Below are 27,473 nucleotides of genomic sequence, written 5' to 3'. Positions count from 1 at the left end.
AGTTTTTGCAAATGTAAACACTTAAACAGTTTCTTTTGTGATACTTGTTCTCTTGCAAAACATCACAACTTGCCTTTTATGATAAGCAAGTCTGTTGCTTCAAAGATTTTTGATCTTGTGCATGTTGATTTATGGGGTCCATATAGGACCAAGAATATTACAGGTGCAACCTATTTCTTTACTATTGTAGATGACTACAGCAGGGCTACATGGACTCAGTTGTTATCCAACAAGGAGCAGGTGAAGGGGGTTCTAAGCAACTTCCTAGTTCATGTGGAGACTTTCTTTGACACTAAAGTGAAGATCTTAAGAAGTGACAATGGCACCGAGATCTTTCAAAGGGAGTGTAGTGAAATCCTTGCTAGCAAAGGAATCACTCACCAAAGAAGCATAGCAGGAGTTCCCCAGCAGAATGCTAGAGTAGAGAGAAAGCACAGGTTTTTGCTTGAAACAGCAAGAGCCCTAAAGCTTCATGCAGGTTTGTCTTCCTATCTGTGGGGGGAATGCCTACTAGCTGCAACTCACTTGATTAACATGTTGCCTAGTGCAATTATCAATTGGGAAACACCTTACCAAAGACTAATGAAGAAAGCACCAGACTATGACCATCTTAGAGTCATAGGATGCCTTTGTTATGCTAGTCCCCATAGAAAACCTAGTGACAAATTTGCTCCTAGGGCCATAAGATGTATCATGATTGGGTACCCTTATTGTCAAAAGGGTTACAAACTTCTAGACCTAGCAACAAAGAGGATTTTTGTTAGTAGAGATGTGATTTTTAAAGAAAATATTTTTCCCTTCTTACTAAAAAATGACACTAATGACTTCTTGAATGAACTTAGGCACACTGATGTTAAGTTTATTGATGAACATGATGCTGTTACTCTAAGTGACCTTGATCAGGTTGAAGAACAGGAAGATTTGATTGCAGCAGAACAAGTAATTCATTCTGATCAAGGTGAAGAATCATTCCAGTTGTCACCTGATCTCAGATGCACTACTGAAGTTGGTGAGACTTCCCTACCAGAGAGGGCTGTAAGAGAAAGAGAAGGAAAGCTGCCAGCTAGGTTCAAAGACTTTATAGTGAACCTTCCAGGAAGAAAGGATACTTCTCATTCTACAAATTTTATCACTGCTGAGCTGGTGGATTCTGAGTACTACTCAGCAAATTATCTAGCTTCTTTGAACAATGTGCTCAGGGTGAGGGAACCCATGCATTATCATGAAGCTTGTGAAGATCAAGGTTGGGTGCAAGCAATGCAAGATGAGCTGAAGGCCCTTGACATCAATGAGACTTGGGAGCTCACTACCCTCCCACAGGACAAGAAAGCAATTGATTGTAAATGGGTGTACAAGATTAAGTTCACCCCTGAAAGAGAGATAGACAAGCTAAAAGCTAGACTGGTGGCTAGAGGAGATAGGCAGGTATATGGGAAGGATTACAAGCACACATTTTCACCTGTGGCTAAGTTCACCACTGTGAGAACCTTAATTGCTTTAGCTTGCTCCCTAGGATGGAAACTTCATCAATTAGATATCAATAATGCTTTTTTGCATGGATATCTAGATGAAGAAGTGTATATGAAACCTCCCAAGGGTTATACACAAGCTAAAGAAGGTCAAGTATGCAAGCTCAAAAAAAGCCTCTATGGTTTAAAGCAAGCCTCCAGACAATGGAATCTGGAGCTCAGTAAGCACTTCTTAGGACAGGGATATGTCCAGTCTAAAAGGGACTATTCCATGTTTTCCAAGCTTCATGAAGGGAAGCAAAGCATTGTATTGGTGTATGTTGATGACCTTCTCATTACAGGTGATGATGAGAAGGAAATAAGAAGGATTAAAGAGAGTTTGAACACTGCCTTCACTGTGAAGGACTTGGGGGAGATTAGATATTTCCTTGGAATAGAGGTTGCTAGAAATCCCAAAGGAATCATGCTCAATCAAAGGAAATTCATCTTGGACATCCTCAGGTCCACTGGCCTAGAAGGTTGCAAGGCAAACAAGTTCCCTTTTCCTAAAGGTATAAAGCTTTCCATTGAGCAGGGTGAAGTAATCCAAGATGCTGAAGTCTACAGGAGCCTTATTGGGAAGTTGTTGTACCTCAACCTAACAAGACCTGACATCTCTTATAGATTTCAGCAATTAAGTCAATTCATGAACACTCCGAGGAAGCCACATTTACAAGCAGCTCTTCATGTTGTCAAATACCTTGCTCATACCTTAGATTGGGGCCTCTTCTATCCTAGTCACACTACTCTCAAACTCACAGCCTTTTGTGACTCTGATTGGGGCAGCTGTGCATTCAGTGCAAGATCTCTAACTGGATATTGTGTTTTTTTGGGCAATTGTCTAGTCTCATGGAAGACAAAGAAGCAGAAAACCGTTTCAAAATCCTCAACTGAAGTTGAGTATAGGTGCCTCTCCCACACTACCAGTGAACTTGTTTGGTTAGATGGAGTTCTTGAAGACTTGAAATTTACTATTCCAAAGCCTATTGATTTGTTTTGTGATAACAAATCTGCAATTCACCTTGCTCACAATCCCATTTTTCATGAAAGAACAAAACATTTACAAGTTGATTGTCATTATGTGAGAGACCATATTCAAGATGGGATGCTGAATGTGCTCCATATCAAATCCTTTCTACAACTAGCTGACATCATGACTAAGTCCCTGAGTGAGCAGCAGCACAACCATTTATCCTTCAAGATGGGCCTCAATCCTTCTGCTCCATCTTGAGGGGAGGGTATTAAGAATGATGGTTATGCTGTACTTATGATAGTAAACATCTTTTATAATAAAAATGTCAGGCTTCTAATTATTGTCTCTCTAAAATATCATGCTGTATTGATCCTAGGATGATTTTGTGACTGTTATTTTGTTTTTAGTACAGCTGCCTCTTAGGTTATTGTAGTGTCCTTGTATAAAAGACAAGGTTGGTGAGCAGTCGTTTTCTTGTAACACAATACACAAAACTTGAATGAAAAGAAAAGGCTGCTGGGTTCTTCTTTCCACAGTTGAGTAACAAAAATTCATCTTTGAAACTTTCTTTAAAGATTATAGATGAGAATTACTCCTATTTTTTATTAGTTTACTCATTTTCTGGCACAAAGTTTAAGGAGATATTTTGGCCGGTTTATAGAAGAGAAAGAGGAGGAATGTGACTTTATAGTAAAGATGATAATATAGAGAGACCCGTCCCATGCTAAATAAGGAATGGGGGTAAACTTATTTAGTCGATAAGTTGTTTCTATTTTCCTAAAAGTGAAACCTATGCTATAGAACAATATCCTATTAGATTGGATTCATTAAAGTTGTCTAACTCACATATATACTTTCAGTTGTTTAGGATGGAATGAAGGTTTTTCCCCGTAATATTGCAAGCAACTTGCGCAATTGATCATTGGTCCAACATCTTCATTGTTGAAAGTAGCAAGATTTTGACCTTCGAGCTAATGTTTAGGTAATACTTCAGAGAAGATTATTTGGATCCCGGTGCCACAGGATGGAGGGGTGGATCAATGGGCTTGGCATCATTCAAAAAATGGTGAGTTTACGGTACGGAGTGCCTACCACATTGCCCTGAAAGATAGGTATGACACAGCTGCCTTGTCGTCTTCAACTACGACAGGTTCGATTTGGAGCAAACTATGGCATTCGAAAATTCCGCAAAAGGTGAAAATGTTCGGGTGGTGAGCATTGCACAATGGCCTTACGGTTAAAAACAATATGGTGGTGAGAGGACTTGGAGAGGATAAAAGATGCCCAATGTGCGGAGAGGCCGCGAAATCAATGTTGCATATGCTGGTGTTGTGTGATGAAGCCAAGGTGACATGGCGAATGTCCCCTTTTGAGACTGGAGGTTGAGGAAGTGCGAGAGATGTCTTTCAAGGAATGGTGCGATAGTAGAGCCTGGCCGTTGAAGGAAGAATCTTGGCGGGCTCTGTTCTGGCAGTTGTTATGGGGTATTTGGTTACGACGGAATGCATGGGTATTTAACCAAACACGTATAGAGGTGCAGGATGTGATTGAGAGGGATGTTCGAGGCTCGCTTGAGTATAGGTACGCCCAAGAGTGCATGAGAATGGGTGGGAGAACTGAAAAAGGAAGCAAGTCGTGGCAAAGGCCTCCACGGGGGAGATGCAAAGTGAATGTGGACGCGGCAGTATGTGATAATGGTCAGATTGGGTGTGGAGGTGTAGTAAGGGAAGCGACGGGGGACGTGTTGGTGGCTTGCTGTGGGAAGATGGAAGGTGATTATGAGGCGGATGTTGCTGAGGCTCTCGCTGCAAGGTTTGTCTTAAAACTTGTGTGGGAGGCGGGTATTCGGCACATTATAATGGAGAGTGACTGTCTAAAACTCGTAGCCCATTTGAAGAATGCAAAAGTGGAGACAACCAGCTTTGGTAACCTTGTCTCCGATTTATTGGTTTTAGTTTCAAGCTTTAGTAGTGTTTCCTTTTCGCATGTATGTAGGGATTGGAACAAGGTTGCACACAACCTTGTTCAGTTGAGTCGTTCTTTTACGGAAACAAGAGTATGGATAGAAGAGGTCCCGAGGGAGGTTCAAACTTTTGTAAGCTCGGATTTGTGCTTGGTTGAATGATAATTTGATTTTGTTTCCTGTCAAAAAAAAAAAAGATTATTTGGATGGATCTTCCAATATTATATGATTGTTGTGCATGTGTAAACTTATATTCGTGCATGTGTAAACTTTTATATCATAGATTGTAGATTCAAGTAGAGAATATTGATTTTTTTTACTTGTTATTGCTATAAAGAACAAAAGAGATATGCATGATGATTTTACTACTATTATGATATTGCAAAAAACTAATGTTTGTGGAAGTATGTATAATGATTTTACTATTATTTTATGAAAATAAGTATGAGCAAGTATCTTTTCATCTAATTGTGAGTGTATTTTGATTTAATAAAAAATTTAATTGTGTATGATGCGAGATGATCTCACAAGTTCCTTTTTTAGAACGTGTATCGGTGTATTTAATGCATTAAATAATATATAATAAAAGAGACATTATATCAAACTTGTATTGTAAACTTTGAATGTTATGGGTTACAATGAAGTTGATTTGTTTTTTTAATTTTGTGTTATGAATGTGCGTTATTGTCTAGATAACTTGAAAGCCTATGGTAATGTAGGTGAGTACAATATAGATTATGTTTTTTTTTTCCAGTCGTGGTATTTTAGGAGCTTATGGAGGAGAGTTATCTCTACGGGTATTCTACCAAATGAGGTTCCTATGGTGCATGATTAAGGGGTGCTTATTTCCACAAACATTTTGCTTTTTGTATTTTATTTTAAAAGAAAATTGGATCAAGAACCAACCCCTTTTAGGCTAGTAGCCTGTAGGGTACACCGACTCAAAAACTCGGTACAACCTTTAACAACTAGAAGACATCTGGCATGAAGGCCCATTGCCATGCCAAAAAAAATCACCTAACTTATTATTGGGACGAGGATTAGAAATCTAGGCAAAGTTATGGAATTCATGTTGGTACTTCATTGACCTACCACCTCTTTCTCCAACAAGCATTAACTATAATAAGACAATGATGCACTAAGGATTTATTAGTTACAAATAACATTTCAATTCACAAATATATACATTAGTCAATTTTCATTGATTCTTCCTCCATTCTTTTTGTATTGCAATAATTGGATTTCTATACTATTCACCCACCACCTTTTTACTATCTATTGTGATTTTTAGGTAAGGAAGAATATAGTCATTGTGGGTTTTGTTACATTCGACTCAATATACACTCTCAAAATATCTTTTTCTAAATTCTTTTTACTAAAAAGTAACTAAAAATACTAATAGTTAAAGTTAAGCATTAATAATCGTGAAAACTCAATTATTGTAATAAAAAAAACGAAAAAAGTAAAATTTTGCTAAAATATTTAAATCATTAAGTGACTAATTAATTTTCACTCGCGCACAGGCCAACAACTATTAAAAAAAAGTGTCGAAATATTACAAATATAAATAATACTAGAAATAGGTTATTATAACATTATTAATCAAGAACACACATCTCTCCTATATAAAATTATTATTTGATGAAATGGAATAAATGATTTATTATCCCCCACCCCCAACAACAAAAAAAAAAAACACCATCTCCATAAAAAAAAAAAAAAAAAAACCCCAAAACCCCCCAAAAGTATTTAAACAAATAAGTAAAAAAATCTGAATATGACATTTAAGTTTTTCGCGGCAACGGCCCCCTCTTCACTCTCTCTCTCTCTCCTCTTTTTTCAGTCTTCGTCCTCTTCTTCCTCTCTCTCTTCCGCCGTCTTCTCTCTCCTCCTTCACTCTTACGCTTTCTCCAAATATCCCCAAAACCCATTTTTCTACCTTCAAAATTAAAGGTAATGTAACTTCTTTCTCTTCTTCTCCACTGATCTCCCCAATTCTTTTTAGGGTTTTACAATGTTCCTCTAAATTCCATTCACTTTTCTTTTTCAAAATTCCGCTTGTTTTTTCTTTTCAAAAAATAAAAATCTAGTTTCGCGAGCTCAAATTTGGTTGTGAATTTTTTTGTCCTCATTTGGGTTTTTGAAGATTTTTTTTTTTTTGCTTTGTTTTACCCCCAAAATTATGGTGTTTTGGTGTGTTTTTCTTTGTTCTTACTTCTTACCCTATTTTAAAAAACACAGGTTATTTTGATTTTTGAGTGAAGTTATATTTTTTTTTTTGGGAATAGTTGAAATTTGTTCTCAAAATTGGATCTTGATGATTTTAAAATCTGGGCTTGTTTTTTTTTTTTGCAAGTTTTAGTTTTTTTTTTTTTTAATTAATAGAGTTGAATTATGGGTTTAGATTATATAAACCCTTGATCTTTTAAATATTGGGTCATCCAAGAGCAGAAATGGGTAATTTATTAATGTTGATATTTATAAAACCCTTGATTTTTATAATTGTGAAGTTATTTATATATATGTTGCTTTTATAGAAAATGGCGCCTGCAAAAAAATCGAAAAGTGTAAATAAAGGATTTACTTCTGCCAGTGATTCATCTCCAAGCAAAGACGAGAAATCCAAACAAAAGGTTGGGTTTTATTTTTATCATGTTTTAAGTTTGTAATATGACATCAATTCGATGTCGATTTTGTTTTTGTTAGCTAAATTTGAATTCATGATTTCCTTGCTCATGCTGTTTATTTATCTGTTGCTGTTATTTGCTTCTTTCTGTTGCTTAAAGGGTATGTTTTGGATCTTTGAAGGATAGATGTGACATGTGGTTTTAATATAATTTTTCGTTGATTGCCACTGTAGGATTTCAAATAGTTATCTTTATTATATTTTTGGTTGTTTGTTGATCATCAGTCATTTGCACTGTAACAAGTGTTGCTACTTGCATCCTATTATAATTTTTTGGTAAATGGTCTATTTTATATGAGATTTATATTCATATATTGAGGTAGCGGGAATTTTTTTTCTCTATTTATGAAAAAGTTATGCAAGAAAAAACTTGGGATAGATTTGCATTAACACCCAGATCTTCTTTTATCTGGGTCGGTTGCCTCCTCAAGAGTTATGGAGGTGTGCAAAGGTAGGCTCAATGGTCTGTTTAGCTCTTTACAAAGTTATAGACAAATTTCTTATTGTTTCCCCCCTTAATAGACAAAGAAAACTAAAGTATGGGTCAGTTGCAATGTGCTGAAATGTTGGTGTCTTGGTTACATAATTGGCATGGTAATTGAGGCATCAACAGCTGGTCCTCAATGGTATGCTGGTTCTGTCAGTCTGTCCTACTGAATTGTACTACAGGTGTAGTGTGCTCAAAACTTCATAGCCTCAACGCATGCTAGGAAACCAGAGGCAGCACGTTGGCCTTTTCTCTCAATTTTACCTTAAACTAGTTATTAGGCCCGGGCTATGCCCCGGGTAAGAAAAAATTTCATTTATTAATATAATACTTTATGGTAATAACAATAAATACAACTTAGCCTAGTGGTTAAAACTTTAGTATATGTACTTGAGGTCTCAGGATCAAACCCTATACTATGCAATTTCTAAATTTTTTAATTGTACATAGATTACATGAACTAAAACTCCCTAGAGGTAGTACTGTAGTGGTCAACATTGCTATTCAAATGGTATCATGCATACATAATTAATTTCAATGAACATGCAAATTTATTTATTTTTAAGGATGCAATGGATATGTTTAATAGCATTAACTAATTACAACACATATTTTTAGTTATGTGAAAACATGAATCACTAAGAGATGTTAGATAAGATGGTGATTCTTTGAAAATCCTTACATAAGGTCAGGGGTTCGAGCCTAGGCTTCAGCATATTTATTTTTTAAATAATGGCCACTTTACTTTGTTGGTTAACAGACACGTGGCAAAATTCTAGTGACAGGAGAAGGATAGTGACACGTAACGCATCGACGTTGTTACGCACACCTTTTAATATATATGTATAGATATGTATAGATATATGATTGCGCATCAACAAAAGGTGGGTAGCTGTGTAAAAATTTGAGAAATGTATAGATGTATTATTGGTTTTTGTTATGAAGGCCCCATCGTTTCCCTTTATATTTGTAAACCCATAGCGTTACTGCACATCTTGTGTAGGAATTACCTGCAGATCTCATTTTTTTTCCCAAAGTTGCATTTTAGATTTGTCCATGTCAGTTGGTATGTTTTTAAAAGGGAAATGGTTTATAGTTTTGACATGTTGATTTGATATCTTTGTGATTAGAAGCGGAAGTTATCTGACATGCTCGGACCTCAATGGAGTAAACATGAGATTGAACGATTTTATGAAGCTTACAGGAAGTATGGCCAAGAGTGGAAGAAGGTATGTGTGTTTTTGCAAATAATATATGAATATATGTTCAGATTATTATTTTGGTACCTTATGGACTTGGTTCGGATGCATCCATAACCAGATCCATAACCAGCACCATGCATGCATGGTTTGCCTCGTTTAGGTATATAAACTTACTATCATTAATATATAAGAAAAACAAAAAGAAGCCACAGGGACTCAGGGATCTAGAAACCAAGGAAAATGAATAAGTTGTATATTTGGCAACAATAATGGACTAAATTACCCCTCAAATAAATTCATTTTGGGTGATTATTGGCTATTGTTTGCGCCCCTTCTTTGAGTTATGATATTGGATGATCCATTCCCCCCCGCAGTTTATTCAGTTCCTTTCTCTGGAAATATTAGAGGAAGCATTATTACTGCCTTTAGTTTCTTCCTGTTTGTGCTGCATGTTACCTTTTCTGATTTCTTCCTTTGCTTCCATAAATTTCAGGTTGCTGGCGTTGTGCGTTCTAGATCTATAGAAATGGTTGAAGCACTTTACAATATGAACCGAGTAAGTGTAGTTCTTAATTTTATGAATGGTGAAACTAGTGTCAGTGAGGATAAATTCATTGCGTCAACATGTGTTTTTTTTGCCCTTTAAAATTGGAAAATTTAGTCAATATGTACAATATGTTACACCTTATGTGAAGAATGGAAAATGTGGTGGTTAGTTTGTAATGATGTCCCCTCAACCTCTAATAGACTGTCAAGAGTTGGGATGATTGGTCTCTTTGAAGATGGAGCGACTCCAATTCCACTATTTGTTTATAAGATATTTTATATCCTAGATAATACGAGTGCAAGAGTGAATTTGGAACGTCACAGTAAAAAAAGGAAACATATTTTGGTCCATTATTATTATCAGTCCTGGTCTCATTTCATTTTAAAATTTTAGAATTTGAAAAAATTGAAAATGTATTTCCATCTTTGCTCAGAAGGATAATAGATGAAGAGAGTGTCTCTTAGTCATATGGAGTTAGTGAAGAGCAAAATCAGTACTTATCAGTTATCACATGAATTTATGGCGTTCATATTATGTGATAAGTCAGAAGGAGAAAGTTATATGCGTTGGTTGTTTTCTTGTATGAGTGTATTGATACGGGCCTTTTGCTTGCCTCAAATTCTGGATAAAGCTCATCCCGATCCCATTCTTAGAGAATAGAATTCCACCACTAATCATAGACCTTAGGCTATAGTGGATTTGGAATTGAGTCAAAGCATCAACTGTAAAGCTATGATAGTATGTGTAGGTGGGAGTTTGCATTTTGAGAACTCGCACATAGCAAGACAGCAATGAGTTGTTTTCGCCCTTGTCTTGTTATGGCTGATGTTTAGGTGTTATTCACTTATTGTACACATGAGCTGCTCAATTTTTCCCAATACGACTAAAAATGTCTTAGACTCTTAGTCAACTACTATGTTTATAAGGTCATTTTTAAGAGTTCAGTTTTTTGTTTGTGAACATTGTAAAGCAATTTTCTTGTATCTGAAAAGTCGATATTATACAATTTGAAGATAAGAATATGATTTAACCCTTGCATTCTTGGAATTTATGCTACATGGACTTGAATAGACGTATATATTATATGCGTAATTCTTGATATCCATTCCCAAGTGTTGAGTATCGATCCTGGGTACTTGGTATAAAGTGTCCATTTAACACAGCTGGCAAAATTTATTGCTTTAAAGTTCAGTACTTGTTGAATGTTCACGAGTAGACAATTATGATTGTGGTGTTGATGCAGTGGAAATTGTTTTTTTTCCTTTTTTAAAGCCATTACATCAGTGAAATGGAAAAATTTACCAGCAGGAAAGAGTTATAGGATGAGATAACTATTACCTACTGAGCTGTTATGCTTGGCTCTTGCTATGATTTGATGATTTTTTTGTGCCTTTTGTGCTCTCATACTTGAGATCCATGATGTGTAGACATTTGTTTATTGCTGAAAGTTTAAATATGCTCTTGTTTTCTAGGCGTATCTATCTTTACCAGAGGGGATCGCTTCTGTAGCTGGACTCATAGCAATGATGACTGATCACTATAATGTCCTGGTAAGATCTTAGCTGATTTCTGATGGATCTTTTCAATGCTCCATAAATTTCTTCTTGTGTTGCTTTAAATGTTTCCTTTTCTGAGGTCATTGAGTATTAAGAAAGTCCCATTTCTCCCTGATTGATTTATTAGTAGATGAGTAATGAACAGCTTCGAGCCGTTGACAGGTGTACGTCCATACTTTATGGACAAAGAACCAGCATTGGCTGTAAATTTAACGTACATTTTGCATGGATAAATTACTGTAGAGGATGCCTATATCTCTTGTTTTCTGTACGATCAGTCAAGTGATGTGACTACCTTTGTGGCTATATCTGTCTGTCTTAAGACTTGATAAATCCCTTATAATCTCATTGTGATAATATTGTCTGCTTTAATCTGTTGCTTATGTTGTCGATTTCTTGTAATCGTGATACGAGGTTTGTGGATATATATATATATATATATATATATATATATATATATATATATAGCATTTGGTGTTGCTTAGAGATACACATTCTTTCTGGGGTGATATATTATCAGTTTATCTCATATTGGCAGGCAGGAAGTGGCAGCGAAAAAGACAGTGAAGAACCTGAGATAATGGCTAGAAAAATTCAGAAAAAACTCAAAGCAAAAGCTCTGCTTGACTCTTCCAGAGATGACTCCAGACGTCAGTATACGGGTTCAAGTGATGGATGCTTATCCTTATTAACACATTGTGGCAATGGTAATTTCTCTCTTGCTTATAACTTCATTGAAATGTTATAACTTTAGAAGATTTTGATAGGGTTTTTAGAGGTTCTAATTGCCTAATTCTAGCCAATTAGCGACGAGCAGCATTGATGATCTCATGAAATCCTCTAGGTATCCGGCCACATTTTCCTGTAAGAAAAAGGACACCTCGCATACCTGTTTCATGCTTAGATGTTCATCCCAATAAAAAGTCTCGGGTATCAGCATTGAAAGCAAATGATGGCGGAGTTTCCCATGGGGATCTATTGTTGAAAGAAGCACACCAGTACCCAAACTCACCACATGGTTCGCAAACATCTAGAAGAACTGACAATATAAGATGTTCACATGTTTCAGCTAGAGATGAGATAGTAAGTTGCTGGCCACTGGCTTTAAAGGGTTTTAGAGATACTGTGCGCTGATGGTTTTAAATTTTCTTTTATTTTCATGTTTGCATTCTAGATTGCACAATTCCCAGTGCTAAAGACCAGGACTGGTGGATTTGGAGGAGATGAGGAATCTAAGGAAGGCAGTTTGGGCCACAATGAGGACAAAATTGGAAATCTGGCCAGGGATTCAGCGGATTCCGGTAGATATGCTTTGGCTGATTATAAGAAAGGGAAGAAAGGAAAGAAAGCAGAAGTTCATCACTCTGAAGCTACATTATTTGATGATATTCGGGAAGCATATAAGTATGCTGATAAAGGACCAAGAAGAAATGGTTCTGATGGTAAAGGTGCCAAAATTTGCAAGTCAACTTCTGAGGGCGAAAGGAAGAGAAGCAAGAAATTGACATTTGAAGGTAGATATACTCTTTTATATCGTGGTTTATGTCTCTCTTTTTCTTCTTTTTGGTTTGGGATAGAGGGGAAAATCGCCAGGGATAGAGAATTATTTTATTGAAGAAAAAAGAATTAACAGAGAGAAAGGACCAATAGTTCTCCAGTAATTTAAAAAGGAATAGCAACTTTATTTTGTAATACTATTTTAAGGAGAGCCTATTGACCATAAAACATGAGCCCAAACAGACACTAAGATCATTACTTTTGTGTCAGAAAAAAAAATGTGGCTTGACTGCCATTATGAACTGTCCTGTTATTTCTATCCAGTCAAGTCATTTCTGCTATTTAAAAGCTGACCATCACAGTAATTGACATTACTTATGAGCGATATTGTTGATCAATTCCATAATGAGCACTGTTTTACCCACTACTCCCCCACCCAAATAGTCCAATATTCCTCCATTACGATAATTGTAAGACTTAAATAAGATACCTGGAGTTGTTTCAATATGGTGGCTAGAAACACTTAATGACCCAGCAGACCTCAGTCACACTGAAAACCTGGTTCCGTAAAAAGGAGGCTAACTTATGATGCGAACAACTGGCAACCTTTCTCACCCTAACATTTGCAGAACACACCAAGCAACCTGCTCTTATTTATATCCTAGGACGAGGGTTTTACAAGAATCACAAAGATATATTAGATGACAGTGCCTAGTTTGGTCATGCCAGCCTGGTATGTGTATGTGTGAATGTCATCTTTTGGTCTGTTCTTTTGTGTTATTAGGTAACCATTATTATGGTGGACTTCTTTTGTATGCTAAAGAGTTCAATGATGAGCAGGTTAGGGTGGTTTTCTCTGGAACTCCCTCCGTCTCTTAATAAGTGGAACACTAGTCTTTTTCACAATTTTCAATGCACATCTTTGACTATTAATAACTTTCATTATACATATAAGTGAAAATTAAAAAGTATGATAAGTTGATGTTTTGTAAATATATATTGAAAGAAATCTAACAAGATTATACATGATTATTTTTCATATGTTAGTAAAAAGTCACAGTCAAAGTTTGTGAAGTTGATCACCAAATAAGAAGTGTTGCACTTATGAGAAAAGGGAAGACGTCATTAATTTAGCATAACTGGATACATTTAGAGATAATCCAGTTAAAATTGTTTTTACTTGGTTATAAGGGTAGACTGTAGAGTAATATTGAGTCTGTTCTAGTATTGAAAGTAGGATGGCATGTATGCGAGCTTTTTCTTAGATAACTATCTCTTTCTCCTTCCTCTGCCTTGTTGGTGGAGGGTGTAAGGATATGGATTATGGACCCACCTTCCTAATTCTTTTGACCCCTTAGGTCAAAGTGGCTTATGCTTTGCTTTAAAACCTGCACCTCAGCCCTCAGGTGTGCCTAGGCAGTAGGCAAACCTCTCATCGTGGCACAAGGCCTCTGTGCTTCAATGCACCAAGGCAATCCTTGACTTTGATAACCAAAATTTAATTATTTAGTTGCTCTATTTTTTCTTTGTCTTAACAAATATTAACTCATTCACTGAAGTAAAGAAAATTTAGTAGCAATTGTGTTTCACTGCAGCAAATAGGTTGTGGAATGTTTAGGCACTTTTGCGAGACTTTGCACTATGAGTTTGTGATGCGTGTGTCTCTGCCTCACTACTTTTGCTTTCATTTTGATTTTTGAGGACGTTTTGTGCCTGTGGCCTGCACTTTCGCTGCTAAGGGCATACAATGTCTAAAGGGTACTATTTTATGTTCCAATTTCCGAGTAGCTGTCTATTGTTTGGATGGCTTGAAATCATAGTTCAAGGCATTCTCCCTGTGTTTTCTTCTCGTATCGGAGCAGATAATGCAGCTGATTTTAGATTCTCGGTAGCCTTTCTGCTTTCTCTACCTGTTTATTGACTTGAAACCATGGTTTTAAATCTTGGATGCGGTTGGCCGATCGCGGAACCACTTTGCAGGCAATGCAGATGGTTTGTTGCGGCCTGAAATCATGGTCGTGGTAAGATCAATTTACCTTTACAATGCGGTGGTGATGCAGCTAAATTCAATATCATGATTAAGATATCGACTTTTCTTCAATTCTTTGCAAAAAATCAGAACTAATTGTAGTTGGATAAGATGGATGTGTAATGTCTTAAAACTCTGATTTGCTGTCCAAATATAACCTTCACAATGGCAAAATTAACACGCTTGAAATTGTGATTCTGTGTGAGTTGTATTACTTGGTTATGTGAAAGTAAATTAATTATGGATTTTGTGGTGAACCTGGTGGTTTGTCTCTGTAAGTCATCTACAGATTTTTAGATTGCATATTTGGGTTATAATCATTTTGTTTGCCTTATTTCGTTCCTGTGGTTTGACAGATGAACTTGCAGCTTGTGATGCATTGAAGGCCTTGGCTGAAATGTCCTCAATGATGCCATATCTTGCTGCAGAGCCTGGTATAAGTAATTCTTTTCCTGCTCTAATGTATCTTGGTTTTATAATTCTGTACTCAGATGTGGCACAGAACGCATAACTTCTAGAATTTACATCTTTCATTCTTTCTGTCTCTTTTTCCCTCTGTCATCTTGCCTTTTATGTGCTCTTACCAATCGACAATAAATGGTTTGGCCCTTGCATGGCTTTACGAATATGCTATCATAGGCATTGCTGTATTCTTTTTTTCTTCTAGTTTGGATCATTGTAATTGGTAATTCAGTGCTTCTTTGAAAATTTTGGTGATATGTAGCATTTACAAGTTTTACAAAAGACGAATCTTCCTGTGAATAGAGCGTAGGAGTTTTCTGTTTGACAAACTTGTCAATATTGTGATCGAATCTACCAGTAAGCCTGTATATGGGGAAAAATTGTTAAGCAGTGTTACATTTAACAGCCTCTGCAGTTGAGGATGCTGGAGAGTCTATGAGTGGACGGGACGCCATAGTCAATGGGGTTTCTCGTTCCGATGTTGCATTAAGTGATGAGAAGGTCAGTGGGAAGTTAAAGAACAAACACATATCCCAAGGTTCAAAGGTAATATTCCAATTGCATTTATTCCTTCTGTTCTTCTATTGGGTGTATTACCTTATTGAACTTGGATGATCTGCAGGTATGGAAGGCTGAAAGTCCTACTGATTTTTCTGTAAAACAAGAAGAAAAATTGGTAAGATTCACTAAAAGTCTAGAACTCCTTATGCTATAAGGGCCCAACTTTTATCTTTTGGCAGTTTTTTCTGTGAATGTTTTTTTGATACTACTGTGATAGAGAAATGTGGTAGGTTTCTCAGCTAGTTGGTGTGTTCTATTCAACCTAATTTGACTTATGTTAACTTATTTGAACTTACGAGTACTCATCAGAATTTCTTAGAGCTCTAATGCAACTTTTACTGAAGAAATAATATTAGTAATGATAATTAATTCTTTATCCAATTAATAATAATTTAAATATATCATAATTATTAATTTTATTTATGATTATTAATTATGCTTTGAATTGATTTCAAGTAAGTAATCTATTACTAGCATTTATTGTCATTATCTTTTGAACTTACACTACAACAACAACAACTAAGCCTTATTCCCAAGGTGATTTGGGGTCGGCTAACATGAATCGTCAACTAGAATCGTGACCAGAGGAGATGGCATCGTCAAGAGTGATAAAAGTTTTTTTTTTTTTTTTTTTTTTTTTTTGAAAACAAGGTTTACACCAAAAAGTGTTTAGAAGAGGTTTTCAGCAAAAGGTTTTAATACCAACACAATTGAGAGAAACAAATAAATGCAGACCCTTCCTCCACATAGATACGGCCCCTCCACCCACTTCTATCCAACGTCATGCTCTCCTCAATCCCAAGTAACCTTATATCACTTTCAATTACCCTCAGCCAAGTCATCTTAGGTCTTCCCCTAGCCTTTACAATTTGATTACTCCTCCACTCTTCAATTCTTCTCACCGGTGCATCTCCTAATCTCCTTTTCACATGGCCAAACCATCTTAATCGATTCTCCCTCATCTTTTCTTCAATGGATGCAACTCCAACTTTTTCCCGGATCACTTCATTTCTTAATCGGTCCTTCCTTGTGTGGCCACACATCCACCGCAACATACGCATCTCCGCCACGGTCATCTTATGAACGTGGCATTGTTTCACCGCCCAACATTCGTTGCCATATAACAAAGCAGGCCTAATTGCAGTGCGGTAGAACTTTCCCTTCAATCTTTGGGAAATGCCGGAATCACAAAGGAATCCGGTGGCGCTTTTCCACTTTAACCAACCCGCATTAATTCTATGCGCCACATCTCCATCCAGTTCTCCATCCTTTTGGAGAATGGATCCTAGGTAACGGAAGACGTTCGAGTCCTTGAACCACTTTGCTATCCAAAGTGACCCCCCCCCCCCCCCCCCCCCCCCCCCGCCCCCCCGCCTCGCTGCTTGTAACCCCACTGAACTTACACTGATTGGAGTAAAATGAACGTCATCTCAATCATCAACAATGGAGGTAGTACATAGTAATATCAATTTATATTTTTAAATATATTCAATATCATCAATGGAGATAGCACATAGTGACATAATTTTTTATCATCATCTAAGTCTATTCCTTCATCCTCCATATCAACGTTTCTGAATTCCACATAATTTTCTGTATGATTGCCAGATCTTATTTGTTACTTTGTTTTGAACCTTGTTTATAGCCTCTATATCATGACTTCCGTATGCATGGTGTAATATGTTCTTGGTTCCATTAGTTCAACCTCTTGCAAACTTGCTGCAACATATCTTAACTTAATGGAACTTATTATAACTTATTGGAGTTTATTAAAACTTATTAGAACATGTATAAACTAAAATTTTCAAATAAAGTCAGAATAAGTTGAATACAATACTATCTAAATCTCATGTTCTGAATGATTCTTGACCTGGTTTGGGTTTTTCTCTGTTGGTATTGAATAATGGAACTTCATAAATAGGCACGACCATTAAGAATCCACTTATGTGGATGAATAAGCTGTGAGGTTTTCAGTGGGCTGTGTTATTCTTTTTCTTGTAATTAATAGAACATAATTTCTGTAAGTGCATTTTTCATGGTTGTTTTATAGAGTGTGGCTGATAACGAGGTGAAGTCTGCAGATAGTAGTGAACAAATCTCTGCTGTCTCCAAAAGATGTAAATCATCACTTAGGTCTCCTGACGTGTCTTCTACTAATGACCCACGTCTAGGGGAGACAGAAGTTGCAGTATCTAGTGAACAAATTGCGAACCAGGTTGTAAACCTTACAAGAAGAAAAAATAGGCGCAAGAGAGACAGAGCATTGCTTCTGAAGGACAGTGATTATGCTCCAAGTGGTTGTTCGAATAATGGTTTGGCTATAATCCAAGATGAAGTGCAAGATGTAAAGGTCAGTTCATTCATTTCCTACAAATCTACAGTTATCAGCTCAGGATTCTTGTATCTCTTTGACTACGCAAAGTCTATATTTCTTTCACTTATCTCCTTTACCCTGAACTAAATTGCAGAGAAAGCTTTCGAATTGTCTCTCCTTTCATGAAGTACGCAGATGGTGTGTGTATGAGTGGTTTTACAGTGCGATTGACTATCCTTGGTTTGCTAAGAGGGAGTTCACGGAGTACCTAATTCATGCTGGATTGGGACATATTCCAAGACTTACACGTGCTGAATTGGGCTTCATTAGAAGGTACAATGTTCTCTGTATGTTAATTGTGAAAACTGTCTTTTTCAAAAGAACGAATTTTAGAGTTTTGACTGCTACATATCTTTGCAGTACCCTTGGTAAACCTCGGAGGTTTTGTGACCATTTTCTACAGAAAGAAAGGGAGAAACTCAAGCAATATCGTGAATCTGTTAGGACTCACTATACTAACCTTCGGGCTGGCATCGGGGAAGGACTCCCATCAGACTTAGCATGTCCACTACTTGTTGGACAACAAGTAGTGGCTATTCATCCAAAAACAAGAGAATGCCATAATGGCAGCGTCTTGACAGTTGATCATGACAATTGCCTGGTCCAGTTTCATCGTCCAGATCTAGGGGTTGAACTAGTCATGGTATGAATGTTTTCCTTTAATACTCTTTTGTGCGTGCTGATATGTTCTAGTGTTTCTAGCTCAAGTGGTTCATGACTTCATGTTTTGTCAAGATCATTCTTAAGGAATCTTGTTTTGGGGGTTCGACATAAAGCAGGGTGAAACTAAAATCTGAAGGCGTCACCTTAAACAATATTTATCTTCTCATTCTATTAGTTGAATTTATACTATCCAGATTTCTTGCAATTGGTTGGATTGGGATAAAAGCGATACTTGTAAACTCATATTTATGCCTAAATGGCCAAGGAAAAAGAAAGGAAGGATTCCAACAAGAGGAAGAAATTAATTATGGTGAGAAGAAGAATGAAACAAGAAAAAAAAAAGAATAAAGGCAAACGGTAGCCAACTAATGAAACAGGAATGTTATTCCAGGATACCTTGTATAGTAGAAGGAAAATCGTACTAGCTGCATCGTGTGAGCTTCATCCTTCTTCCGGTGATAAGTATTTGATTCTTGATATGCTCTGCGATGGGACCTCTGAACAGTGTTACCTAATTCCCTAATTTCCCCGCGAATCGGGAATTTAGAAAAGCGAATTATGGTCAGTTTTGGTTCATTTTAGGCCCATTTTGCGCGAATTGGCGAATTCAAAAGGCGAATTAGACAGTAAATAAGGTAACAACGCCTCTGAACAAAAAGAAAATGAAATAAAAGGCTGCAGAAGTGATAGGCCCTCTCTACCCCCTCCCCCTGTAGCCCCTGCCTGAACCGAGAAATCCTTCATTAAGAAGAAGGATGATAATTGATAAATGAATATTTTTGCTTGCTTTAATTTAGAGATGGTAATGTTAAGACTAGATTTGTTCAGATTATTTTTGAAAGTTATGTTTTCCTTGGTACGAATATCTCATGATATTAAGAAGGGTCATATTCAAAGCTGTGTATTTTGCGATGGATGTGTGGGATCACAAGGTATAGAATTTTGAATGAGATATTTGGAAGAAAGCTGATATTGCGGATATTGACGACAGGATAGGACAGACCATGTTTTTTTTAGCATGTGAGTTGTGAAACGTTGATTGGACGATGGACCGTAAAGATAATGAAAAGTTGGAACTATGAAGATTTTGGAAGCCAGGGGGGCTGATTATGGACATTAAAAATGTTATGAAGAAATAGGGTTTACAAAAGCATATAGCAATTTGACAAAATGGAATGGAGGTAGAGGATTTTTATAGATGACCCTTGGAGACGATATCTTAGCTCCTACATCCAACACCGTCCTATTGGGATTAAGGATTTGACATTGTTGAATTGTTGCTGTACAAATACCTCATGCTGTTTTGGTTAAAAGCTTGTGTCATTATATATTACTACACATTTTTCTCATAATTAACTTGGGACTTTGACTTGGTTCTGCTTCCTCTTGTTTTTCTTTGATGTCTAGTCGGCTCTTCTCCTACCTATCAAAATAGAACATGCAGAACAAATCTTCTTTATGTAAAACCTATTTGATTTAGATTGGGAAAATTGCACGCTTTTGTGGAAGTGCACAGCCAAGTGAATTCATTGCTGTTCTATACAGGTCATTTAAAAAAGAATGTCAATTACCTGTAACAATGATAATACATTTGTGAATATTCCATAGTACTTTTAACGCTTTTATTACTCAAGTGACCAACTTTATACTTGCCAAACTACAAATTCTTTTCAGAGACTGAATTTATTAACTTTCACTTCAATATGTAAGGATATTCTTTTCATCGTGAGGTAATTATTATCATGTCAAATGGAGGACTGTGGTTGATATACATGGAGTAAATAGTTTATCATCACCTTTATACTTGGGCAGGATATTGACTGCATGCCTTTGAATCCACTGGAGAATATGCCAGAAGCATTGAGGAGGCGGAAGATGCTATCTGATTACTGGCATGTACAAGTTCCAAAAGTCAATGAAGCAATTATGCCAGTTTCAGAGGAGCATACGAAGATTGTCGATCACCGTTTCCATGTTCCTTCATTCAACCCATCAATTGCAAATAATATGAAGGTTATATTGCTGATCTTATGAGCTTTTAATAATTTCACCTGAGTATTGTTGTCATGTGTTCATCTGAATAAGGTTCATTATGCTTGTATGGAGACACGATAATGGCTCTACGAGGAAAAGTGGGGATTAGGAAAGATATGCCGAGTTGTCTATGTTAGACATTGTTTTAGCTGAGTCAAGCTCGAGCTTATAGTGACTTGTCGGCTCACACCTCCAACCTGAGCTGCACACTTCAAGTTAGAGTGAAGCACGAGTGACAATCAAGATAATACTCAAAAAATTGATAATATTCATTTTATTATTTGGTTGCTAATGCTTTGATTGCACATTTGGCAGACTGTCCTAAATGATAGTTATGGTATAAATCAATAGGTAAATTTGTGAACCCAATGATAATGCTTATCCATTCACATATACCTCCCTTTCTAAATAACTTTTCATTATCATCCATTACCATTTTAGAGGTGTCATTGAGTGATAATGAGATCCATTACCATGAGCATTTACATGAGACTTTGCTTACAATATAACATGAAAGACCATTATTATTACTACCATTTATTACCACCTTCCAAATGGCCATAAGATTTGTTCCACTAATAATCGTCCTAGATACTTACTATATTGGTCGATCTACATATAAATTTTTAGTTGCAAATACTTCCCAGAGCACCCGCTGAATCAATGTGATGTGGACCACTCCACTAACTATTTCTATTTCCTCTATTCATATTCCATATGAATGTATGTTGTCCCCCTACTAACTCTCTTTCATAATTGATTTGTTTTATTTTTACACTATCTACTCAAAGAGGCTACACTTCCAAACTATTTACTCTTAATATGCTTGCTCGAGTGAAGAAGACATTTATTTGTGGACAGAGGGAGTAAAAAAAGTCATTTGTGAAGAAGTGTATGTTGTCACCAATAAGTCTTAAATAATATAGTATGTTTACTTCATATATTCGAGTACGTTCACGAATCTTATGATTCCACAGTAACGTTACTCAACTCAGGTCATCACGATCTCCAACTGAGCTTGAGCTGAGCTCGACGACTATGATTACCCGAGTTCAAGCACCTCACTACTATTCTTAGCCCTATATCTTCCATGGTCTAGTTAGCGGTTCTAGCCCTTAAAAGACCATGCGATAGTAATATGTATAGTTAGTTATTGTTCCTATATTAAAAAAAAAGTACTGATACGTGCATTATGAAATTTGTACTTTTTAATGAGTTAAATTCATTCCCCATTGGTGACCGTTGACTTCAAGCCCGGTTTAACAGATGCTACAAATGGCGGTAGTGGTAATGAATATTATTGTAGTTTTATAAGAATGAACCACTCTTAATGTCTATGGAAATGCGAAACTAACCCTAAACATGTTTCTTTTTTTTTCTCCATATTTTTGCTTTGCCATCTATTAGCATTTTAAATGTGGTATCAGGTGAGAATGAAAATCTGTCAGGGGATGAAATTCCATTATTATGGTAATGAATAGGAGATTTTCCTTGCAAATTATATATGATTTCATTGTCATTGCCGCCCTTTGGTACCTACAAAATGTTTGAAGAATATAATTGGACTCTATCATCTTTTCCTCTTTCCTTGTCTTGTTTGTGAACAGTTAATTGAATTGCCATTTTGTTAACATATGATCACTGATAAATTTGTGTTAGAAGGCCTTCATTTTGCTTAAGTTTCCATATTGGTTCCTTCTTATAAAATATGCAACCGAGAAATTTTAATAGCCACCTCCACCGTTCACACTCCCTTCTTCCATTTATTCCTTCTCTTTCTACCTGCTGCTAATGGGTATTTGTGCTCCCTCCTACTGATATTATATCAAGGAAGCTTTTCATTATGGCTATCTGAGCTCCAAAATTTCATTTGGGTTGCCTGCCGTTTGCCCGTTTGGGTACCTGTTTGAAAGTGTTTCCTTTTGGGTACCTCAAACCATAAGTTCAAATTGTGTTTAAAAAACTCATCTTTCCTTGATTCTTTTTTTTTCCTTATACATTTAACTTAGCAAGTTCTCACCAAAATTATACTTTCTCTACTTTCTGACAGACATGCAAAAAGGAATTCTTTTTTTAGATGACATAGTGCAAGTGATACTACAAAATACAGTATTGATAAAGAAAATGAATTTCAGCTGAACCCTTTTTTTTTTAATCTTTTTCACCTGTTAAATATCCATTTTTTATAAATCAACTGGGATCTACATAACGCATCTTACATTACCATGCTTGCATAACTTGCAAAGCCCTTACTTGCATGTTTATCAAAACATGAAGCATCCATAACTTTTAAACTTGAAATATACTTCTCTGTTATTATCTTACTCACCTTGCACAATATGCCTTGTAGTGCTCATATCAATCTTCTAAATTATAAAATAAACTTAGATATTTTTGGAGTTTTTAGAGTGTTTGACGGCCTTTTGACCTCCCCCCTCTCAAATTCCATTGAAAAGAAAGGTGAGAATCTTACAGTTGTATGACTGTATCAAAAAATGTGGGCCATTCATTTGTCAGTCCTGGGTTTCCCTATAATGAAGAGTTAACTTTATTTGGTCTTAGGTACCCAGAATGAAACACTTTTCAATCCTTAGAGTACCCAAAACCTTGGGTACCCAAAATGAATTACTTTTCAACCTATGGGTACCCAACGTGAAAACCTGAAAAATTTGGGTACACATTAGTGTTACCTAATTCGCTATCTAATTCGCCAATTCCCCAAAATGAGCCAAAAATGAACCAAAACCGACCATAATTCGCTTTTCTCAATTCGCGATTCGCGGGGAATTAGGTAACACTGACTACACATACTATTATTTTGCTTACGTCAGGCATCCAAAATGAAAATCTTCCTGTTTTCAGTTGATAACCTATGAAATTTCCTTTTACTTCATCAACATCATTAAAACACAAGTGGTAAGAAAGAGCAGCATGTTGATATGTGAGCCAACTGAAAATTTATGCAGATTCTTTTTCATTGTTTGATCACCCATCCAAGGGACTCTCTTCTGTAAAACTACATAATATCTATAAAGTTGGAAGGAAATCATAGATGCTTGTTATCTGATGATGGGTTGGTCAAATGCATTTGAGTTTTGTGGGATTTTAAGAATTATCATTGGTAATTTTCACAGCCATATGGTGTTGTTTGGAACTTCTTTCCTGAATCATTGGAATATCCTTTCTTTTTGCAGGTTAAGCCAGCATGCCTGAGTTCACTTGCTAAGGTCATAGGAAATGGAAGTTTCAAGACAGAAACCCAAAATCAATCTTGCAATATGGCTCATATGCAGTTTCAGGAAGGTCATGTGAGACCTATTCCAGGTTTGACTATGGGTTCAGATAGAAAGGTATGCTTTCTTCTGTATTTATTAGTGAATGACTTTAGTGGACCAGTACAATTAGTTGGGGAAACGTTAGAAGTTTACGATAGGATATACGTAGTACAGGCTTTCAGGCTCCTAATAATGATAGGTTTTCCCTTTAGAGAATGGTATGCAGATAAATCATCAAAATCAAATTTTCCAATGGGATGTACTATATATTTGATTTTGAGCACTAGTGGTTGCTGGATCTTCAGAACCTGATACAGTTCAAATGTCTTTGTTAATTTTGGCTATGCACCCAGCCTGCTCTGGTGTACTGCTATTGCCTACTTCTGGAAGTTTTTGCTTAATTGTAGTAAAATTAATTTGAATTAATTTGTGCTTTCACAGGTCTTTGATCAGAGCAGTGCATGTCCAAAGAACCTGCCTCCTTGGCCTCTTCCTGTAACGGATTCAGTTCCTTTAAATGAAACCATGCATTATTCAAATCATTCTGCATTCAGTTGTCAAGAAACTGCATCCAATGTGGCTGAAATTGTTGAAGGATCTAGAGATAAGGCACAAAACATGGTTGATACAGCTATTAAGGTACGGAAAGGGCCTGCAATTTCTGTTTCCTTAGTGTCATTTTACCTCCTTTTATGGCTAATTCTTTCCCCTTGTTACTACCAATTACCATAAATTAGAATAATTGATGAAGATGCTCTCTTTTTTGTTTCTTTGGATACTCAGAGAAAGCATTCTGGTCTTTCTTTAGGGATTGAAACACTAATATTGCTCTTCTCCATAGTCCCATTCCAATGGTCACTGTTGCTTTCTGTTTTATCCTAATCTTTTGTGGTTTTGCGGCATCCTAACAATATAGAGTATCAAAACAACTAAAAAAAGAGATACGAAGATGTCCATTCTACATAAGTTAAAAGTCTACTGTTCAAGAATTATAGAAGCACGATGCACGAGTAATTTTTTCTTTTGGTAAGGAGAAACCTTGACAAGTTGGGGAGTAAAGGGTATCTCAACTCGCTAAGGGTGATAATCGATTTCAAGACCACTTGGAACCGGGAGAGATGCTCTAATCGCTGAGCTATCCCTCACTCTCAGTGCACGAGTAATTTTATGTATATTATAACTCTTTAATTTCTCATATGCTGGAACTACAGTTGAAGTCAAGATGTTGCATCCTGACTCCAGATTGACTCCTCTGATTCTATGAAGAAAATCATACGTTTTATTTCTATCCTAATTCATCCGTTTCTGCAATTCGACTGATATCATACCATGTCTTTGGACATTTGAGAATTAGAGAGGTCAGGATTTGTACAATCTTACTCCTTGCTAACCAATTGATACCAGCTTTAAACATTCTGAGGAACCTGAATAAATTAATCTTTTATTACTTGCTCCAACAAGGAAAGTAGTTCTAGTTGACCATTTGCTTCTTTTTTGTGATAAGTTTTTTGTATGTAGTCCTGGTTGGATGAATGAATACTACCTTTAATCCAGATAGAATGATTCTGAAAGGACTATCGTTGGCGGACTTCCTGTATTATCTGTTCTTTTTGTTGCTTGTGGTTCTTGTCTCTCTTGGACCATATTATATGATATATCAGAAGGCTTGTCATTAAATCTTGAGGCTATTTCACAAAGTCCATAATTTTTTGTTTGTTTATTTTTAATGCAATGCGTGGAGGACTTGAAGACCTTCACCTTGACCATTAGACCATGATAACAGGTCATTATCAGTGGCAACAAGACTTCCTAATTGGTCAGATAGAAGCCTGAGAATTTAGTTTTTGGTCCAATAGTGTTTTCTTATGGTTGAGTATCTATAATCTATGGCATACGGTAGCTGTTATTTTAACACTCTTGTTTACTATTCTAGGCGATGTCTATAATGGAAGAAGGTGAAGATGCATTCGGAAGGATCAGTGAGGCTTTGGCTTGTAATGGTAAAGCAGAAAGTGCAGCTACTTTCAGGACGTCTATAATATCATCTTCAAACACATTTCGAGGTAGTTTGCCTCATCAGAATCCAGTTGCTTCATGCACTCCACAGCCCAAACTGGCGTGTGATGCATCTAGTGTGCAACCAATTGGTGATTCTGCATCAAATGATCTTCGAGTGCCTTCTGACCTTATTACATCATGTGTTGCAACGTTGCTTATGATACAGGTATTACTTTAGCAATCATGAAAATGATGTCCGGTCTTGTTCTTGATTCTTCTAGAATTGTTGTCACACCAGGTGTTCAAATGGATCATCTCTGATAGTTACATTTATCAGCATTATTTGTGATTAGGCTAACTACCTTCCAAAAATGTGCATGATTCTAGCTTTCAACTGTTCCATGTCTGGTGTGTACTTTTAACAATTCCTGTCTGGTTTATATCTATCTTTTCTTTTCTGTCTAAGTCTTTGACATAGATATATCTTCTTGTCTGACCGGTTGTTCGGCTTTTTTTTACTACTGTGGTTAACTTGGGGTTTCTAGATTTGTGTTCTCTATTAGGTGTTGCCTGCTGCTATGGGATTGGTTGAGAATGACATGCTAGTGTGACAATCATATACAGTTCTAAATTTCTGATTGTGCACTTTCGTTGCCTCATCTAGTGTCCTATTTCTTTAATTTTATCTTTATGATCTTAACTTTTTCTTGAATAAATTGTGACAAGTTAGAGATTGTGAATCCCCTCATAATGATGACAAGTTAATAGGGAGGATTTATTAACTTCAATCCTGCACAATACCCTTGATACAATTTTTTTTCTTCTGGACAGCAATTTTTTGGTGTTTTTCTGTAGTGTTCAATTTCCTTGTCCAGTCACAAAAATTTCACATGTCTGTGATGTCTATGATGCCATTTTTTTTGGTTGCATTCACTGACCATCTTCTAACAACTTGCAGACTTGCACCGAGCGACAATATCCACCTGCAGAAGTGGCACAGATATTAGATAATGCTGCTACAAGCTTGCATCCGTGCTGCCCTCAGAACCTCTCGATTTATAGGGAGATACAAATGTGCATGGGTAGAATTAAGACCCAGATATTAGCACTTGTACCAACATAGAGTAATGAGTCTCGTAACTTTTTTTAGGAGGGCTTGTACATAAGAACAAGAGTTTTCCTCTATAATTTTTGTAGTCTTAGGTAGATAGCTAGATAGCAAATTATTAACAAAGCCTACCACTAGGAATGATAACCTGAAGGAATCTTCCGCAGGACCATCTATTGTAATGTAAAATTATTTATGGCTCGGTTTCCTTAAATAAATTGTTAAGGTATATACAGACTTGGATTTTGTCTTGCGATTTTTCGTTTCTAACCGTAGAACCAAACGGAATCGTTTTTTTTTTTAAAAAAACATTTCCATTCGTAAAACGGAAAATATCGGTTCGTAACTTGAGATTCCATTACAAAATGGCCGCATCGCAACGGAATGGGCGCATTTTTAAACCATGGGGTAAACTAACAAAAATTACAAGGTGGGGTACACTTGTTAATTTGAGATTTGGCTTTTTTGGTGAGGGATTTATTATTTTATTTAGATGGAAAACCCAAAAGAGGGCTAAGTATTTATATCAGCAAAAGCAATGTTAACAAAA

General features: G+C 36.4%; 2 protein-coding genes across 3 annotated transcripts; both read left to right on the top strand.

Annotated features, from left to right (window-relative positions):
- Positions 1-3,880: 3,880 nt before the first annotated feature.
- Positions 3,881-4,606, top strand: LOC125496752 (uncharacterized). The gene has a single exon (XM_048642303.1). The coding sequence runs from the start codon at positions 3,881-3,883 to the stop codon at positions 4,604-4,606; it is 726 nt and encodes a 241-aa protein (XP_048498260.1).
- Positions 4,607-6,102: 1,496 nt separating this feature from the next.
- LOC104890825 (protein ALWAYS EARLY 2) lies at positions 6,103-27,177 on the top strand. Of its 2 annotated transcripts, none has more exons than XM_010676425.4 (19): positions 6,103-6,397; positions 6,982-7,077; positions 8,748-8,846; positions 9,313-9,375; positions 10,839-10,916; positions 11,461-11,629; positions 11,767-12,005; positions 12,097-12,436; positions 14,805-14,888; positions 15,317-15,456; positions 15,533-15,586; positions 17,522-17,821; positions 17,940-18,118; positions 18,206-18,488; positions 20,321-20,521; positions 23,737-23,892; positions 24,259-24,456; positions 25,751-26,041; positions 26,774-27,177. In XM_010676425.4, exons 2-19 carry the CDS (start codon positions 6,985-6,987, stop codon positions 26,936-26,938), a joined length of 3,132 nt encoding a protein of 1,043 aa, XP_010674727.2. In that variant the 5' UTR covers positions 6,103-6,397; positions 6,982-6,984; the 3' UTR covers positions 26,939-27,177. The 2 variants fall into 2 exon arrangements, with proteins under 2 accessions (XP_010674727.2, XP_010674728.2); XM_010676426.4 differs by having other exon boundaries at positions 6,106-6,397; positions 14,805-14,882.
- The last annotated feature ends 296 nt before the right edge of the window (positions 27,178-27,473 follow it).

The sequence above is a fragment of the Beta vulgaris genome, chromosome 4, assembly GCF_026745355.1.
Source record: "Beta vulgaris subsp. vulgaris cultivar EL10 chromosome 4, EL10.2, whole genome shotgun sequence".
Lineage (NCBI taxonomy): Eukaryota > Viridiplantae > Streptophyta > Magnoliopsida > Caryophyllales > Amaranthaceae > Beta > Beta vulgaris.
Note: the sequence above shows the minus strand (reverse complement) of the source record. Positions and strands in the feature narration are given on the sequence as shown.

Excerpts from the sequence above, each read along its gene's own strand:
- LOC125496752 (XM_048642303.1), top strand. The coding sequence starts at position 3,881 with ATGTCTTTCAAGGAATGGTGCGATAGTAGAGCCTGGCCGTTGAAGGAA.
- LOC104890825 (XM_010676425.4), top strand. The coding sequence starts at position 6,985 with ATGGCGCCTGCAAAAAAATCGAAAAGTGTAAATAAAGGATTTACTTCT. Across the intron at positions 11,630-11,766 it reads ATTAACACATTGTGGCAATG|GTATCCGGCCACATTTTCCT; the intron begins GTAATTTCTCTC and ends GAAATCCTCTAG. Across the intron at positions 18,489-20,320 it reads TAGGGGTTGAACTAGTCATG|GATATTGACTGCATGCCTTT; the intron begins GTATGAATGTTT and ends ATACTTGGGCAG.